This window comes from Podarcis muralis, chromosome 12, assembly GCF_964188315.1.
Source record: "Podarcis muralis chromosome 12, rPodMur119.hap1.1, whole genome shotgun sequence".
In the NCBI taxonomy this organism is placed as follows: Eukaryota; Metazoa; Chordata; class Lepidosauria; order Squamata; family Lacertidae; genus Podarcis; species Podarcis muralis.
The window spans coordinates 1,886,942-1,903,618 of record NC_135666.1 but is presented as its reverse complement, the minus strand read 5'-3'; the positions used below and the strand labels follow the sequence as shown (position 1 = coordinate 1,903,618).

The window sequence follows — 16,677 nt, the reverse complement described above, 5'->3', positions numbered from 1 at the left end:
GCCATTATGGGGCAGTCTCTCTCTCCACCACAGAAAAAGTTTTTTGAAGACCTTAAATTTCTTTTGGCCAGCAACAGCCTTATTGTCTCAGATGCTGATGTCGTGTCTCTTATAGAAGCATTGGATATTCACTGTCCCTGGTTTCCTCAGAATGGGAATTATCATTTAAAAGACTGGGAAAAAATAGGACAATTTTTCCAAAACCACCCTCAGATTGATGTCAAAGTTTTGCATGCCTGCTGTAAGGTTTATAAGGCTATCTCAAGCCTAACTCCTACAAATCTCCTCCTGGCCGCTGCTTCAGCTCCTTTGCCCCCCCTCCCAATCCTCATGCTGCCTTCAGAAGCACCGTCTTATCAGCCTCCTAAACAGGCAGACATTTTTCCTCCTTCGGCTCCTGTCGTCCCTCCTCTGCATTCTTCGCATTCAGCACCCCCCGCTCTTCCACCTCCTCCGCCCAAGGTATCTGTCACCGCTTCCACCCCACCTCAAGAGGCCCTTCGCGCCGCTGCTCCGTTGCTAGCTTTTGATTGTACAACTCCTAATCTCTTTCCTGTGATTGCTCCTGCCCCCCCGGGGGGAGGCCCAGCCAGGCACGAACAGTTTGATTTGAGATTCATAAAGGAACTGTATTCTTCTGTCAAGGACAATGGCCCTACACCCCCAGCCCCCATTATGCTGAACCAAACTGATGTTCTTGATGGGCTGACGAGAGGAGGCAATTTTTTTACCATTGCCCAACGGTTGGCCCTTGATCCTATGTACTGGGCAGCCACCACAGCCTCAGCCCAAGAGGCTCTGGCCTCTGTCCCTGATGACAGGAATGAGCGCAATGGCCGATGGGGCAGCATCAGGCAGGGCCCTGCAGAGCCCTATGGACAATTTGTTGATCGCTTGTATAATACCCTCAAGCGCCAAGTTCAGGACATAGCAGCCCAGGAAGTGATCGTACGCCAGCTTGCGTTTGATAATTCGAATGAGGACTGTAAGCAAGCGCTGCGCCCTCTGATGGCAACATCAAACATAGCCATTGCTGTTATGCTTAAAGCCTGCCAGTCAGTGGGCACTGAGACACACAAAGCTCACCTTCTAGCCACGGCCTTATCTTCCACAGTGTCCCAAAATCCTGCAAAGGATAAAACCTGTTGGATTGACAGTGGCTAAGGAAAAAATCCAGCGGACTTTACCCATTATGTACCTGGGACACAAGCTGACAGCATCTGCTGCCATTCCAGTTACGCCTCAACTACAGTTTCCTCATCATCTTAAACTGGTGGATTTACAACAAATTCTTGGACAGCTGAATTGGATAAAGAGTTATTTGGACCTGCCCACCTCCACTTTGTCTCCACTATTTTCTGCCCTTAAAGGACATAAGGATCCAGCAGACAAGATCACAATCACCTCTGCAATGGAAGAGGCTCTTCCACAGCTGTTCCAGTGTTTCCTGGCACGCTGAAAGGCCATCTTCATCCCTACTGCATTGGCCCCCCTTTTCCCTGGGAAGCCACTTCAACCACCAAACATCATTACAGTTTTGCTGCCTCCTAATAGCGACCATCCCATCTGTGTCATCACGCTTCATTGGGCTTGGACTTTTGACTCAGCAGTACAAGGAGCAATACATCAGACTTATTTACAGCAAATGGGCTCCTGTATCTGCAGAAATGGTTGTGTGACTTCTTCTGGATTGTGGTTTTTACATGCCAATAATCGAGCCACGAAATATCACACAGGTTGCTCGGAAGTGGCCATTGGACTAATTTACCATTCTCATCCTTATTGACATCACTTGGATTTTACCCCCCAGATCACTTCTTTTTTTCTCCTCCCTCAGGAGTCCTGCCTTATGATGTATTCCCCTGAGCATGTACAGAGGGCTGTCTTGAAACTATTGTGGACTCTTGGCAAGGGAGGGGGTGAGGGGATTTCAATGTGTTCCAGTTGTTTCATTCTTGTGCTTTGGCATGGTTCCCGGACAGAAAGCAAGTTGCAACATGGTTTTTTTTTAACAAGGCCTGCGAAGACAATGGCCTCTGTTCTCGACCTTGTTGCAATCTTTTTAGTTACAGCAAGCGGAATATGCTTGAAGCGAAATATGCTTGGCTAGTGCCTTTTAGCTGCTGAGAAAAATGATTTTAAAAAGCTTCTCGAAGCTTTGAGCCTTTTTTGGTGGTGGTATTCTAGCATTCCAGTAAATGCTTTATATAAGATTAGCAATAATATGAAGGATAATCATATATGTTTATCGCCTGTGTTTTTATCGCTTGTTGAAATAATGTCTTATTGTTTTCATTTCAATCATAATAGCGATAACTTTTTAGGTCATTATCTATATTGTAATTGGACCTATGAGTATTTTGATGGATTTTTGTTTGTTTGTTTGTTTGTTTTAATTACCACTATGAGTGATAGGCCGAAAGTCTCAGTTAATAATGTCACAACCTACATGACCTATGAACAACAGGCTGCGTGTAGAGATTTTATGTTTGGTTCAACTGGATGAGAAAGAGCAGTAAATCTGCATATTTACTTCAATCTGATTTATGGTTATTCTGTGGCAAATTGGACCGAAGCTTTGTTTTTAATTCTACCATCTTTGTTTTAAAAATAATCAACAAAAAACAAAAAAAAGGTCAGAAATGAGAGAAGTTGCTTTATAAAATTTTTATGCTTTAAATGTAATCCTTGCCTCTAAAGGTGGAATTTATGCCTTAATTCATTTTCATTGTTGTATGTATATATCTGATCAATCAGCCAATATTTCTGTTACTATTGATTATATGGAACAAATGATAGCCCATAATCCTTTAAATCCACCTGAAGGTTTTGATCCATGGGATTGGTTAATTTCTTGGTTGCCTAATCGATTATGGTTAAGAAAAATGTTATTGATTGTAATTGCATGTATTGTTGGTTTTATTATGGTGTGCTGTTGTATTCAATGCTTGCCTTCTTTGATTTCCCAATGTACTGCATGGTGGTATCGACCACGGCCCACCACAGGGGTTACAAGGGGAATTTATGTTGCAAAATATAAACGCTTAGGTAATGACATATATGATTCTGATTAAGATTCCCTCTTATAATATAAACAAGAAAAGAGGGCATGTGGGAAAATGATTGCTTGTACATAAGAGCATGAGCAAAGTTCTTATTATTGCAGGGTGATTTTGCAGCACGAGATATTGCTTGGAGCATGATGAGCGCGTGAATACCTCATGCTAGACTAATGATTAGCTCACGTAGCATAACACTCTCTTTGTCTGTGGGCAAAAGCAAGGTTACATTCCTTTGATTTGTTACTTTTGAGTACCAGGCAGAACAAGCGCAGTGCTGGAGGAGGGAGGATGATTTTCTTTTTACTGCACACAATAAACATTGCACGGCTGAAGCCAAAGCTTTTTCTTCAAGTCATCTTGGTGTGAGACTGATTTCTTACTGATCTTCCTACTGATGTCGAGCTGGATTCTCGACATGCCCCCAACCAGGAGCTGCAAACCCCGTTTCCTTGGCCTGTGCAACCTGAAATCAAAACTGTTCCTAGCAGATAAGAGATCTGCCCTTCACTGACCAGCTTGGGTTCAAAAGGAAATAAAACACCAGGCGGCTGGGCAGCCCCACTCCTCGGCCGGAGTGCCCCACTGGGGTTGCAGGACCAACAATGGAATAAACTTGCAATAAAGGAGATTCCAACTAAACACTGGGAAAAGCTTTCTGGCAGCAAGAACTTTTCGACACTGGAAAGTGCTGGACTCTCCTTCCCTGGGTGACCCCCACCAGCGATTCTTGAACCGGGATTCCTGCATTGCATGGGGTTGGACTAGATGCTCCTGGGGTGCCCCTTCCAACTCTGTAATTCAGTTTCTAAATTTTAGAGGCCCCTGAGCGCCCCCGGATCAAGACTCTCTTGCCCACCCCCCGCAAGGTCCAAACAGAGGCCATTTCCCAAGCAGTCGCATTCAGCCACTTCCGATTTCGTCATCGTTGGTTTATTTGCTTTCAGCTATCTCAAAAACTGTACCGGGGAGGGGGGAAGAGGGGAGTTTTTGCTACTTTTTCACTCACTCTACTGCTTGTCCTTCAACCACCACTTTAATCTTCAAACGAACATTTCCTTGAAGCGCCTCAAGCCTAGCATTTCGAGCTATTAAAAAACATCAATGAATTTGATCATGCCGGCATCGCCGGCATCTCCTATAATTGAAAACTAACCTGGACTTCAAACGAGCCTATCAATTTATCGTCCCGATTCACACACACCCTCCTCTTCCCTCCGCCCCCGATAAAACCACCGGCCAAAGCAAAAGCCCCCCTACCCCGCCCGCTGCGTCCCCCATGGGGCAAGTGCATCGCTGCTCCTGAACTCTCCGAGAGTTTGAGAACCAACCAAGCTGCAATCGCTCCTGCTTGCTACTGCGAGGAAGACGTTAACAGACAGCTGTCAGTCCGCTGGGGCATGGCCTGCAGTTATAGCTTTGTCCTGAAGTCATGGCCCACAGCCAACATTTGCAGACCCACGGCCTGGGCGCCCCACAAAAGAGGAAAGTTTCCTCTGCTCCGTTCGTCTGCCCATCTCTGGGCGCCAACCCCTGCGACATCTCTGGGGCCAGGAGGTCTTCCGGTTGCCCGCTTAACCGATAAATTAAATCAGCCCCTTCTCTCCCTCCTCCCAGGTCCCGCTAAGGGTCTGTGAAGCCCGCCTCCTGTTTGAATTTCGCCAGGGTCTCCATGGGCGAGCAGGAGAGCAACAGGGGGTGCACCTGCAGGAAGGGGTTCAGGTTCCCCCCGTCATCTCCATAGCACGGCAGCAGCCGGCTCTCGGCATGCGCCGCCTGGTGTGCCTTGAGCTCCTTGCGCTGCCCGAAGACGGCGCCGCACTCGGTGCAGGGGTAGACGCGCTCGACCGTGTGGGTGAGGTGGTGCGTCCTCAGGTTGCCCTTGTACTTGAAGCTCTTTCCGCACTCGAGGCAGGTGAAGGGCCTCTCGCCGGTGTGGATGCGCCGGTGCTTCATGAGGGTGGTCTTGAGGTTGAAGGTCTTGCCGCACTCGCCGCAGACGAAGGGCCGCTCGCCCGTGTGGATGCGCTGGTGGGTGATGAGGGTGCTCTTGCGGTTGAAGCTCTTGCCGCAGGCCGTGCACTCAAAGGGCTTCTCGCCCGTGTGGATGCGTTGGTGCTTGATCAGCTCCCCGTTGTGGCTGAAGCACTTCCCGCACTCGCCGCACGCAAAGGGCCGCTCGCCCGTGTGGATGCGCTGGTGGCGGGTCAGGTCCCCGTTGCGGCTGAAGCTCTTGCCGCACTCGGCGCAGCCGAAGGGCCGGTCCCCCACGTGGATCTTCTGGTGCAGGATGAAGGTTTTCTTGGCGCAGAAGCCCTTCCCGCACTCGCCGCAGACGAAGGGCCGCTCGCCGCGGTGGATCTTCTGGTGCGTGACAAAGTTGGCCTTGCGGTTGAAGGCCTTGCCGCAGTCGGCGCACGAGTAGGGCTTCTCGCCCGTGTGGATGCGCTGGTGCAGCACGAAGGTCTGCTTGGAGCAGAAGCTCTTCCCACACACGGTGCACTCGAAGGGCTTCTCGCCCGTGTGAATGCGCAGGTGGCGCATCAGGTCCCCCTTCTGGCTGAAGCTCTTCCCGCACTCGGAGCACGGAAAGGGCTTCTCCCCCGTGTGCACCCGCAGGTGCGTCACCAGGTTGCCCCGGTGCTGGAACCGCTTGCCACACATGCTGCAGGCGAAGGGGCGGTCGCAGGCCGCGTGGCTCTTGGGGCGCCGCGCACCCTCGGGGGTGCCAGCAGCGTCCGGCGGGGTCCGAGGACGGGGCTTCTCCCGAGGGCTGCCGGAGCCTCCGGGGGCAGGCGGTTTCTTTTGCTCTGGGCCAGCCAGCTTCGCCCACTGGCTGCCACTGCCCTTGCCGCTGCGGACGCTCTGGGAGGCGGAGGCGGCTGCTTCCGCTCTCCTCCGACTTGGCTGGATGTCACCATCTGGTGGTGAGGAAGGGAAAGGGCAAGGCATCAGAAGACAAGACAAGAGCTTTGAAATGAAGATGAAATTTCTTACGGTCCCAGACCAGCTTCACATACCGTACTAAGCGAACATTAAAACACAATAGAATTAAGTCTGAATTAACAATCGAATATAACAACAAACAATACAAATATGACAGCCATTAGAAATGTGGTTTAGGTCTTAGTCTCTAAAATAGTATCTAGAGTTTGCATCTGAGGCCTTAGTCTTTGTAATGCACAGCTTGTTCCCCGAGTTTTATGGCAGCTGTGCAAAATTTGGCCACCCCTAGCGTGATCTCTGGATCTTTATCCTCTAGCAGGGATTTTAAGTGATAAAATGTTTAAAAGGACTTTCCAAAAAAAAGCAGAGTCCTTTTCGTTGGGGATAATTCAGTCAGAAATTCCCATGTGTCAAAAAAGGTTATTTCTGTATGCCACTACTGCGGCCCGTGTTTTGTTGGCCCAAAAATGGAAAACGAGTGAAGTCCCAACTAGAGAAGAATGGCAACTGAAGTTGACAGAATATGCGCAGCCTGCAGATTTAACATATAGAATAAGATAAGTAGAAGAACATACGTTTAGAGAAGATTATAAAACGTTTATTGAATATATAGGGGGGAAATTGTTTACACTTGAAAACACTGGTGGCATTAAGATAAATTCAACAGTGTAAATATGTTTTGATAGATGCAATGGTGGAATGCTGAATGGTTTAGTTTTTGTAAACTAAGATATGGAAAATGAACCATCTCCTAACACCAGAACATGTGGAAATGGCAATGAATGTCGGGAGATTTGGGACAGGAAAAGGAAATTCCTTTGTCATGCAGCACATTGTTCAACTGTGGAACTCACTCCCACTGGATTATTATTATTTGTTAAATGTGTATACCGCCCTATACCTGCAGGTCTCAGGGCAATGACGTAAAATCACAATATAAAAACACTAGGGCCCTTCAGGATTTAACCTCCTTCTGTCGGGCCTGTAAGACAGAGCTATTCTGCCTGGCCTTTAATCTGAATTCAGCCTGATCTTTTATTTCCCTTCCCCTCCCATTTTATGAAGATTACCTGCTTTGAGACCCCACAGCTAATTCTCCCCTGGCCTCCTCGCTGGACCAAGTAGGACCAATTCAGCCAGCTAGCCCTGGGGATTATCTAATGCTTATTTCCCCTAAATTGATTTCTGAATTTTGAATTTTATTGTTATTCATGTTTTATACTGTATTTTATGCTGCTTTTATAATTAAGTGAGCCCGGTTTTTGAACCGGGAAGGGCGGGGTATAAATAAAAAATGATGATGATTTATTATTATTATTAGAAACGTAAGAAAAACAATAACAAAGAAGACCTAATAGACCCGCATGCCCCCTGACACTCCTGCACTTCTCCTTCAGCCAAGATGGGAGAGTCGCAGAACTCACCCATGAGAAGGGTGGCATGGGATGCTCCTGTTTCCATCTCTCCCGGGGGGCACCCAAAATCGTCTTCTTCCTCCTCCTCCTCCTCCTCTGGCTCCATCTTCACAATAACGTCAGGTCGGATGTCGGCTGTATGGAGGGAGAGAGAGAGGATTCGTCAGGGATTCTTCAGCTGCCATTCCTGCACTGCAGGGGGTTGGACAAGATGACCCTCAGGGTTCCCTCCCAACTCTCCAACCCTTTGGTTCTGTGAGGCAAGGGGCTGCAGCATCCGGAAAGGCCCTCTGCTTGGACAGAAGCACCCCCAAATCGGCCGGCCTGCAAGGCTTGGCCATGCGCCTTGACAGCCTTCCTCACGGCCACAGACAGGCTGTGGGGCAGAGACCCAGCTGCCCCAAAGAGCCTTATTATAGCCCACCTCCCACCACGGACACCTCGCCCCTCACGCCAAAAGCAGCACAGGCTTCCTGGACTCACAGGAGTCTGTGTCGTCGCCGGATTCCCCGCCACTGTAGTCCCACGGCTCTTCTGCATACGAGTCGTCCTCTGGCTCCATCTTAATGGCCACCTCTGGTTTGATCCCTGAAAGAGGAGAGAAAATCCAGGAGCCTCGTTTACTGCTCTGGCCGGGTGCCCTCTTGGGGGGCACAGACCTCTGCCTCTGACACACAGTTCTGAACAAGGGGGGCTTGCGCCCCGAAAGACGCCTGCAAATCCATAGGCAGAAGGGAATCAGGTGTGGAGTGGCGTCTCCTCATTTCATAAAACTTATACGCCTCTTAAGACGAAGAGAAGAATTTGCTGGTTGAGGCCAATGGCCCATGTAGTCCAGGATCCAACCAGATGCCCCCCAGGGAAACGCTCAAGCAAGGTTCACACACAAAACCAACCATCTCCCCTCCTGCGTCTTCCAGAAACTGGTATCTGGAAGCGTTTGCTGCCTCCAATGGCAGAGCATAGCCATCGATAGCCCTCTCCTCCGTTAAGGGTAAAAAAGACCCTCCAAAGCGGTTTGTAAAAAAAGGCAGAGCAATAACATTACCGAGAAGAAGAATTATCAGCAATTTAAAACTTTCAAAAAGTTAAAACAGCAGACCATGAACAGGTTAGAACTCACAGCGTCTTTCTAAACACCTGCTTCTCTAAACAAGAATGCTTTCGGCAGGTGCCAAAAAGAGAATGGTGAAAACGCCCGCCTGGTGTCACTAGGCAGGGAGTTCCAAAGGGTACGGGTGCTGCCACACAAAAAGGGCGAGTTTGTAATGAATGGGGAACAGGCATTATGTGACATGACAAAGCATTCCCCCCAGGAAAGTGAAATAAAAAAAATTAAGGTCTTCTATATACAATAAATGTTCATGGATGTGCCGGGCAAACACGTACATAAATGTATGGGCCACATGTCTGAGGCAGCACAGGAGGGCAGTCCTGGAGCCATTTTGGCTCCCAAACTGACCAAATGTTTTTGTTAGGATATAGTTCCATTCCACCTTAAAAGGAGCAGGCATGACTGGTGTATCACACGCCTGTTTACTTCCAGCTCTCGCTGGGAACTTCCGTTTGTATATCGCTTTTGTATCATTGCTGTTTTCCTGGACACGGAGGGAAGCAGTCGTGTTTTTCCTTTGTTCTGAACTACGTTGAATAAGCTGTAAATATGCTCTCTCTCTGTCTGCATCTTTCGCTGTGGAAACTTACACACTCTACTGAAAGGGTGTGCATGGGTCTTGGAACGTCTCTGAGGCTCGTGTTGCTAATTGACTGATGCTGTTCCACGGGAGACCAGTGATCGTCCGGAGACAACTGGGGGCTGCCTGATACCTACGTCTCCCTGGCAGAATCCCAACAAGAGGGTTATGGGCCCAGAATCTCGCAGTCTTCAGCAGTCTTACTCTCCTGTAAGCGCCGTGATACAAAAGCTATATACAAACGGAAGTTCTCAGCGAGAGCTGAAAGTAAACAGGCCTGTGATACACCAGGGTATTCATGACTGACTCTCAGTCCATTAGGTTCACAAAGAGTGTTGAGTACAATCCTAAGTAGGGGGGAAATGTGGGAATTTTCCAGAGTCACTCAGAGGAGGATGAAGATGATGTGAAAAAAGCAGATGATGAAGAGGTAGAAGAGGAAGCTGAGGATGATGATCAGAGTTCAGATTCCAGCTCAGTGGGCGGCGCTGCTGCTGTTGTCAGTGACAGTGATGACACAGCAGACTACAAGAGCGCAAAGGCCTCAGTCAGACCATCTGATGCGTCTGACAATGAGCTGGAAGAACCACTGTTCACCATTGGCCACTTTTCTCCTAAGAAGGAGGAGGTGAGTGCAGAAGACTTGCGTCTAGTACGCAGGTCTGAAAGGGCCACAAAAGGCAAACCTCCAAAGAGATTTGCTGATGGGTTTGCTAAGACAGCAACTGCTGTTCTTAGTAGCTCAGAGAAGGTGTGGGAACCTTCAAGCTTAGGAGTGCAAGGGGGCCAGCGGGCACTGGGGGCCACTGGTAGCCAACTCCAGGGGACCCCTCACCTTGCTCTGGGTGTCCTGGGGGGCTGCGTCATGCACCCCTCCACCTGCTCCCCAGCCCGTCTCACCTGCCGGGGAGTCAGGAAGCGGCTCCCTCTCTGCCTCCGCCGGGTCCTGGGGGCATCCGATGCGCAGCTCCTCCTCAGGCTCCTCCTTCACCACCACTTTGCGCCCCGAGGGAGCAGCCCAGCCGGCAGCTGCATGGAGCAAGAATATTATATTAATTTATTTGTGCAGCCGAAGCCGTTACCAAGAAACCACCCAAGATACACAAGACAAAATAAAATGCATTCCACAATTATTGAAACCAGGACTTCCGCGGGGGGGGGGGGGGAGTTTCTTCACCGGAAGAATTTAACTTATCCCTAAGTTGCCGTTCTAAAGGCAAAACTGTCAGGATTCTCAGCCGCAGTCAGAGGTAACTGGCCTCACACCAGGCATTCGGCTCGAGATCCTTGATGACCTTCCCGGCTGCGTCTCCCGGCAGGTTACAGGCAAGGTCACAAATTGGCGATCCCACTCAACGTGAGAGGGACACACCCTCCTCCCTCCTCCCTGCTTCTTCAGGGAGGAGAAAAGAGACAGACAGAAATCTATTTACATCTCTTTATTTCTGTCATTCCAGCAGTACAGAGAAACATGTCTGTACCCTCCAGTCTCCAGCAGAAGACCACACTGACTCCACCTCTGTACTTCCAGTACAGGTCAGATGACACTCTGAGCTAACATCTGGTGCTCAGTACACTGAATAGACTGCCCCCTTTTTCCAATAGTACAGTCCCAGACATCAACATTGTGTTTTGCATTCCAGACACCTGCAGCTTGCTTTTGCATTGCTGTATTTTCCTGACAGAGATGTGAGGAGCACATCTGTCCCCGAATAAACAGTTAATCATTTCCCTCTCCAACATTTGCCTTTTGCTGCTCTCAGCCTCCTCTGGACTAAGGACATGGGAGCCAGCTCTGTGCCACCCTCACCCCACCCTCTCTGAGCTGCATTGTGCTAGAACCTTTATTGTCCGTTAATTCTCGTTTCCCATGTACAGTGGTAAAAAAAGGTAAAGGTAAAGGTACCCCTGCCCGTACGGGCCAGTCTTGACAGACTCTAGGGTTGTGCGCTCATCTCCCTCAAGAGGCCGGGGGCCAGCGCTGTCCACAGACACTTCCGGGTCACGTGGCCAGCGTGACAAGCTGCATCTGGCGAGCCTGCACCAGCGCAGCACACGGAACACTGTTTACCTTCGCGCTAGGTAAACGGTCCCTATTTATCTACTTGCACCCGGGAGTGCTTTCGAACTGCTAGGTTGGCAGGCGCTGGGACCGAGCAACGGGAGCGTGGTGAACTCTCCTTCCTTGGAGGTTTTTCAAGAGAGTTTGAATGGCCCTCTGTCTTGGATGCTTTAGCTGAGATTCCTGCATTGCAATGGGCTGGACTAGACCCTTGGAGTCCCTTCTATGACTTCCAAGCCTATATTTATTTATTTTGTGCAATACTGAATTTATTTTGCATTGGCCAAATTGCTGGGGTTGTTTGTTGTTGTTTTTTTGATCATTTTTGGATTTGCCAAAACATTCCGCATTTTGCATACAGCCATACCTCATGTTACGTTTGCTTCATGTTACGTTCTTTCAGGTTATGTCCCGCGGCGACCCGGAAGTACCGGAAAGGGTTACTTCTGGGTTTCACTGCTCGCGCATGCGCACAAGCGATAAATCGCACTTCGCGCATGCACACAAGCGATAAATCGCAACCCGCGCATGCGCAGACGAACTACTGCAGGTTGCGCTCTTTTCATGTTGCAAATGGGCCTCCGGAACAGATCCAGTTCACAACCAGAGGTGCCACTGTATTTGTATTTCAATGCTCTGCATTTGGAGGTTGGGGCTGTTTGCCATAAGCCGCCTTGAACAGAAGCTCATGGTGGAAAAGCGACCTGCAAGTCAATCAAATAATCTTGGAAACCCGCCCCCCCCCCCAGGAGGGTACCAACATCCAGCTAAACAAATCAGACTGAACAGGGAGTGTGTTTAGGCTCCGTTCTGCATCTCTGCCACTGGCAAGCTGGGTTCCTGCGACTCACGGAGGGCTCAGGAGGGAAGTCTCCCCGTTACTGACCTGGGCTGGGGGGCTCCAGACTCTTCTCCTCCATCTCCTCTCCTGGGGGGGGGGTGGCCTCCCCTCTGGGTCTGCTCCAACGGCTAATGGGGGCTTTGCATCAACACCACCTGCCCAAGAGGAAGGGAGGGAATTTGATTTGATTTATTATATTTCTATGCTTGCATGTCATTCCAATAAACTCCAAATTCCAAACAATAAATAACAACATGACAGAACATTTCAGAAGATGGGGTTGCTTGAGAGTAGTGAAAAATTGATTTCTACAATGCACATGTTACTACAATGGGGTGCTAAAGATGAAATGGTTAAATCAACCACGATACACTGGCCTAAAGACTCAGGTCATAATTTGGATAGGGCTTCCAGGGAGAAGTTATGGGGAAAGGATATGAAGTTTACTGCTTTTTATATACTTAGAGGAAATGATTTCAAAATGATGTACAGGTGGCATTTAACACCAAAAAAACCAGCCAAGATGTAGAAAATGCTGGAAATGTAAGCAGGTAGAGGGGCCATTCTTCCATATGTGGTGGACAAGTAAAGAAGTGAAATGCTTTTGGGAAATGATATTTCTATGTTCCCCAGACAGGCATGTGATAGGAGCTGAAGGCCACAGAGTTTTCCTGAAAGTTTGCTAGAGAAAACTCTGCCAGAAATATGAAGGACGTCTGCAAGTCTGAGTTCCAACGCTCAGAAACAATTTTAAGTTAGACTAAAGTAGGTCTTTGTAACTGAATTACCATTTTAAGCCTGCATGAACACAGCTGCTGTATCTGGTTCTGTATTCTGAGTGAGTAAATCAGTATTAGAAACTCAGATATATGAGCTAGGTGCCAAATGGCTCCTTAAACTAAAGTTGCAGTCACCCAAACGGAATGCCTGGATAATATTTGGGGGGCAGACAGCTCTGAAGTCTTATTTTTCCAAACGATGGACCGACTGTGATTGTCTGCCTTAAAGCATTCTGGATTACTTAAACAAAAAGGCTAAAACTAACCTATCTAAGCTTCCCTTCTTAAGCTGCACAGGGGTGCACTCTGCTAAACTCACAATCGAGAGGAAGGAAGGATAATATCTAACAAATATACCCTCTCTTAGCCTCCCTATCCACATCCCTCCATAGAGGACCCCTGGGGTCGCTCCCAGCCGTACAATTCTGTGATTCCACAGCGCCCAGGACTCACCGAAGGGGAACGAGAGACATGGAACTCGCAGCCTCAAAGAGCCAACTTGCCTTGCGCACAGCGTCAACGCACCACAACGCTAAGCCCCACACGATGTGGGGGTGCCCGCCCAGCGCTCTCTGGACCACATCACTGGGGTCCTTGTTGCTCCCATCACCACGTTGCCTGCTGTGGCTTCAGTGAACATGCGCAGAGCTCCATCCCTGCAATGAGGAGAAACAGAAGGAGGAAGGAATTGTACATCAGGCCTGCTATTGCCTGCAATTTGGGAAATGGGGAAGCAAATTTATTTGTTTGATTTGTACACTACCCTTCATCTGAAGATCTGAGGGCAGTTCACGTCATAAAAATACAAAATAAAAACATTGGACTAGGTGAGGCTTGGGCCCCTCTTAACTCTTTAGGACTAAGTTTGGCCAGCCACATTATAAGGAAGAGGAGAATTAGAGAATTAGAGAAAAGCAGCTTTTTTATTATTGTTATTGTAACTGCTTCATTTGCGAAACGATCGCAATCCTTTGTGCTAAGTTTTCGAAATCATAAGACAAGCATTTGCTGAATCAGGCCCAGTGAACCCAGCATCCTGTTCTCTCAGTGGCTGACCAGATGCCCAAATAACAACAACAACAGCAACAACAACAACAACAACAAATTATTTGTACCCCGCCCATCTGGCTGAGTTTCCCCAGCCACTATGAACGGCTTCCTACAAAGATTAAAAATACATTAAAATGTCACACATTAAAAACTTCCCTGAACAGGGCTGCCTTTAGATGTCTTCTAAAAGTCAGATAGTTGTTTATCTCTTTGACATCTGATGGGAGGGCGTTCCACAGGGCAGACGCCACCACCGAGAAGGCCCTCTGCCTGGTTCCCTGTAGCTTCACTTCTCACAGAGAGGGAACCGCCAGAAGGCCCTCGGAGCTGGAACTCAGTGTCCAGGTTGAACGATGGGGGAGGAGACGCTCCTTCAGATATACTGGACCGAGGCCGTTTAGGGCTTTAAAGGTCAGCACCAACACTTAGAATTGTGCTCAGAAATGTACCGGGAGTTAGTGTAGATCTTTCAAGACTGGTGTTATATGGTCTCGGTGGCCGCTCCCAGTCACCAGTCTAGCTGCCGTATTCTGGATTAGTTGTAGTTTCTGGGTCACCTTCAAAGGTAGCCCCACGTAGAGCGCATGGCAGTAGTCCAAGCAGGAGATAACCAGAGCATGCACCACTCCAGCGAGACAGTCCGTGGACAGGTAGGGTCTCATCCTGCGTACCAGATGGAGCTGGTAAACAGGTGCGCTGGACACGGATTTGACCTGTGCCTCCATGGACAGCTGTGAGTCCAAAATGACTCCCAGGCTGCACATCTGGTCCTTCAGGGGCACAGTTGCCCCATCCAGGACCAGGGAGTCCTCCAAATGGGAAACCTGCTAGCAGGATCCAAGCACAAGAATATTCTTGGCATTCAGAAGCCCTGCTGCCTCGCTGAGCCATGCGCTAGCAAGAGACTCCTCCATGTCAGTCCTTCAAGCCACAACTGAGAGCCATCTCCCCACAAAATCTCTCTCGCTCCACCTCCGCCTCCATTTATTCCCTGCCTCCAGGCAGCCTCCGCACTTTCGAGAACAGCCCGGCCCTTGCCTCCCTTTCCCAACCCGCCTGCTGTTATGCAGGGAAACCGAGGCAGAGACCCTTTGCCCCAGACGCTGCCCATCCAGGCCTCTGACCTCCCAAGGCAGCGTGCTGCGGCCCCCACAAAACGGGGAAACTCTGGAGAGGTGTGGGGTGCCCAGGAGCGTCCTGGCAAGGGGGGCCTGACCTCACCAAACTTCAGCTGGCAGTGGTTATGAATGCTGGATAACCACAGGAGCGGAGATTTGAATTTGTATTCGGATCCTGCATCTGGCTGGGCACTGTGAGAAGAGGAGGCTGGGCTCTATGGGTCCCCTTTGGCCTGATCCAGCTTCAAGGCTCTCCAGATACAAGTTCTCCTGTGGTGGCAGAACCTCCATGCCCAGGGGCAGTCTACCTCTGAATAACCAGCTAATGGGGTACAACAGGAAAATACTGTTTTCCTTGGGACCTGTTTCTGGGCTTCCCATAATAGGCAGCTGGCTGCCCGCTGGCATTTCGACCTCCTGCCCTCTGCTAGTCTTAATCCGTTTAGGTCCATCCCTTTCCATTTCTGCAAATTGAATTCCCCAAGCAAGGCTGGGGCCTTGCCAATCTCACCCCCCAAGTCACTCCTGCTGCACCCCACACATAAAAGGGGGAAGGGAAAGGACCCCCTGGACTGCTAAGCCCAGTCGAAGCTGGTGGAGGCTTGCCAGGAGTGCGCGAGTGGCACTCTGCACATGCCCAGCAGCCCTCTCGTCCTCAGGTGCCAAATCACCACCCCCCCTCCAATGTGCTATATGGGCAGGAAATCTGGTCCTCGGAATCGGGGCCGAGCTGAGTCAGACCAGCCCTGAACCCAGAAAGGGTTTTTGGGGGGGACCTCCTGGAGCGGGCAAGGCGGGCATCGCCCGACGGGGCGGGCGGCGGAGACAGAAGAGGCTGCGCCCCCTTGGGCCCGATTCTGCAGGATCGGGGGGGGCGCAATCCCTAGGGCGCCCCTCTTGCAGAGCAGGGCAGCCGCGCTCCTGCGCCCCCTTTGCATGCCCCCCTGCTGAGTGGGGGTTTCGCAAGGGGCTTTTATTGCAAAAGGGGGGGGGAGAAGCATCGCTGGTGGCGGGGGGGGGGGCTTACCTGGCCTGCAGAGGAGGCGGCGTGGGGGGCGGCCTCCCCGCCAAGGGGGCGCGGGGGGAGCCCGGCCGGCGAGAGGAGGACGGGGAGCAGCTGGCTCTGCCTGGGCCCCTCCGCGCGCGCGCCCGGCACTCCGGCTGGTGCCCCTCGGGCTCTGCCTGCCTTTGTTGTGGGCGGGGAGGAGACTACAAGTCCCGGCAGCCCCCGCGCCGGCGAGGGCGGGGGGAGGGGTCTGGAGAGGGCGGGGGGAGCGGCGAGAGCAGCACCCAACTCTCCACCCCCCGGTGCCCTGGCTGGGGGCGCCCGCCCGGGAGAGGCTCCTTCCAAGGGGGCTGCTGCAACCCCCGCCCCCGATTTCCTGGGTGCGGGTGGGAGCCCCCCTCCCAAGCAACGCCGCCCTCCTGGCTCCCCCTGGCAGGGAATTGGCCCCCACCCAGACGGGGAGGGGGGCTCCCCATGGCGCAGTGGGGAGGGATGATGGAGATGCACCTGAGGGGTGATCTCTGGGGGTCCGGGAGGGGCCCCTTTCCAGCCTCAGCCGCTTTTGGACAGAGGCGATTGGCCCCATTAAGTCCCTGCCCTGCTCAGTTGCCGGCTGGACCACTGCCATGGGCTCTGCGTGGGGCTGCCCTGGAAGCGGAGACTTCTGCTGGTCCAAAGTACAGATTATTCGGCGGGGTTGGTGGTGT

General features: G+C 50.8%; 1 protein-coding gene and 1 long non-coding RNA gene across 2 annotated transcripts in view; both read right to left on the bottom strand.

The window, feature by feature from the left end:
* Positions 1 to 3,974: 3,974 nt before the first annotated feature.
* The window catches only part of LOC144324988 (uncharacterized), a 35,737-nt gene continuing 23,034 nt past the window's right edge, over positions 3,975 to 16,677 (bottom strand). The window contains exon 9 of the mRNA XM_077916682.1: positions 3,975 to 5,711. Within this exon, the coding sequence (XP_077772808.1) occupies positions 4,683 to 5,711 (1,029 nt within the window). The 3' untranslated portion in view covers positions 3,975 to 4,682. The remainder of the gene's footprint in view (positions 5,712 to 16,677) is intronic.
* LOC144324892 (uncharacterized) lies at positions 7,489 to 16,170 on the bottom strand. Its single transcript, XR_013390288.1, has 6 exons — positions 15,992 to 16,170; positions 13,250 to 13,452; positions 12,063 to 12,172; positions 10,015 to 10,143; positions 7,904 to 8,008; positions 7,489 to 7,612 (listed from the first exon to the last, which is right to left on the bottom strand). It is a non-coding gene; the product is annotated as an uncharacterized LOC144324892 (long non-coding RNA).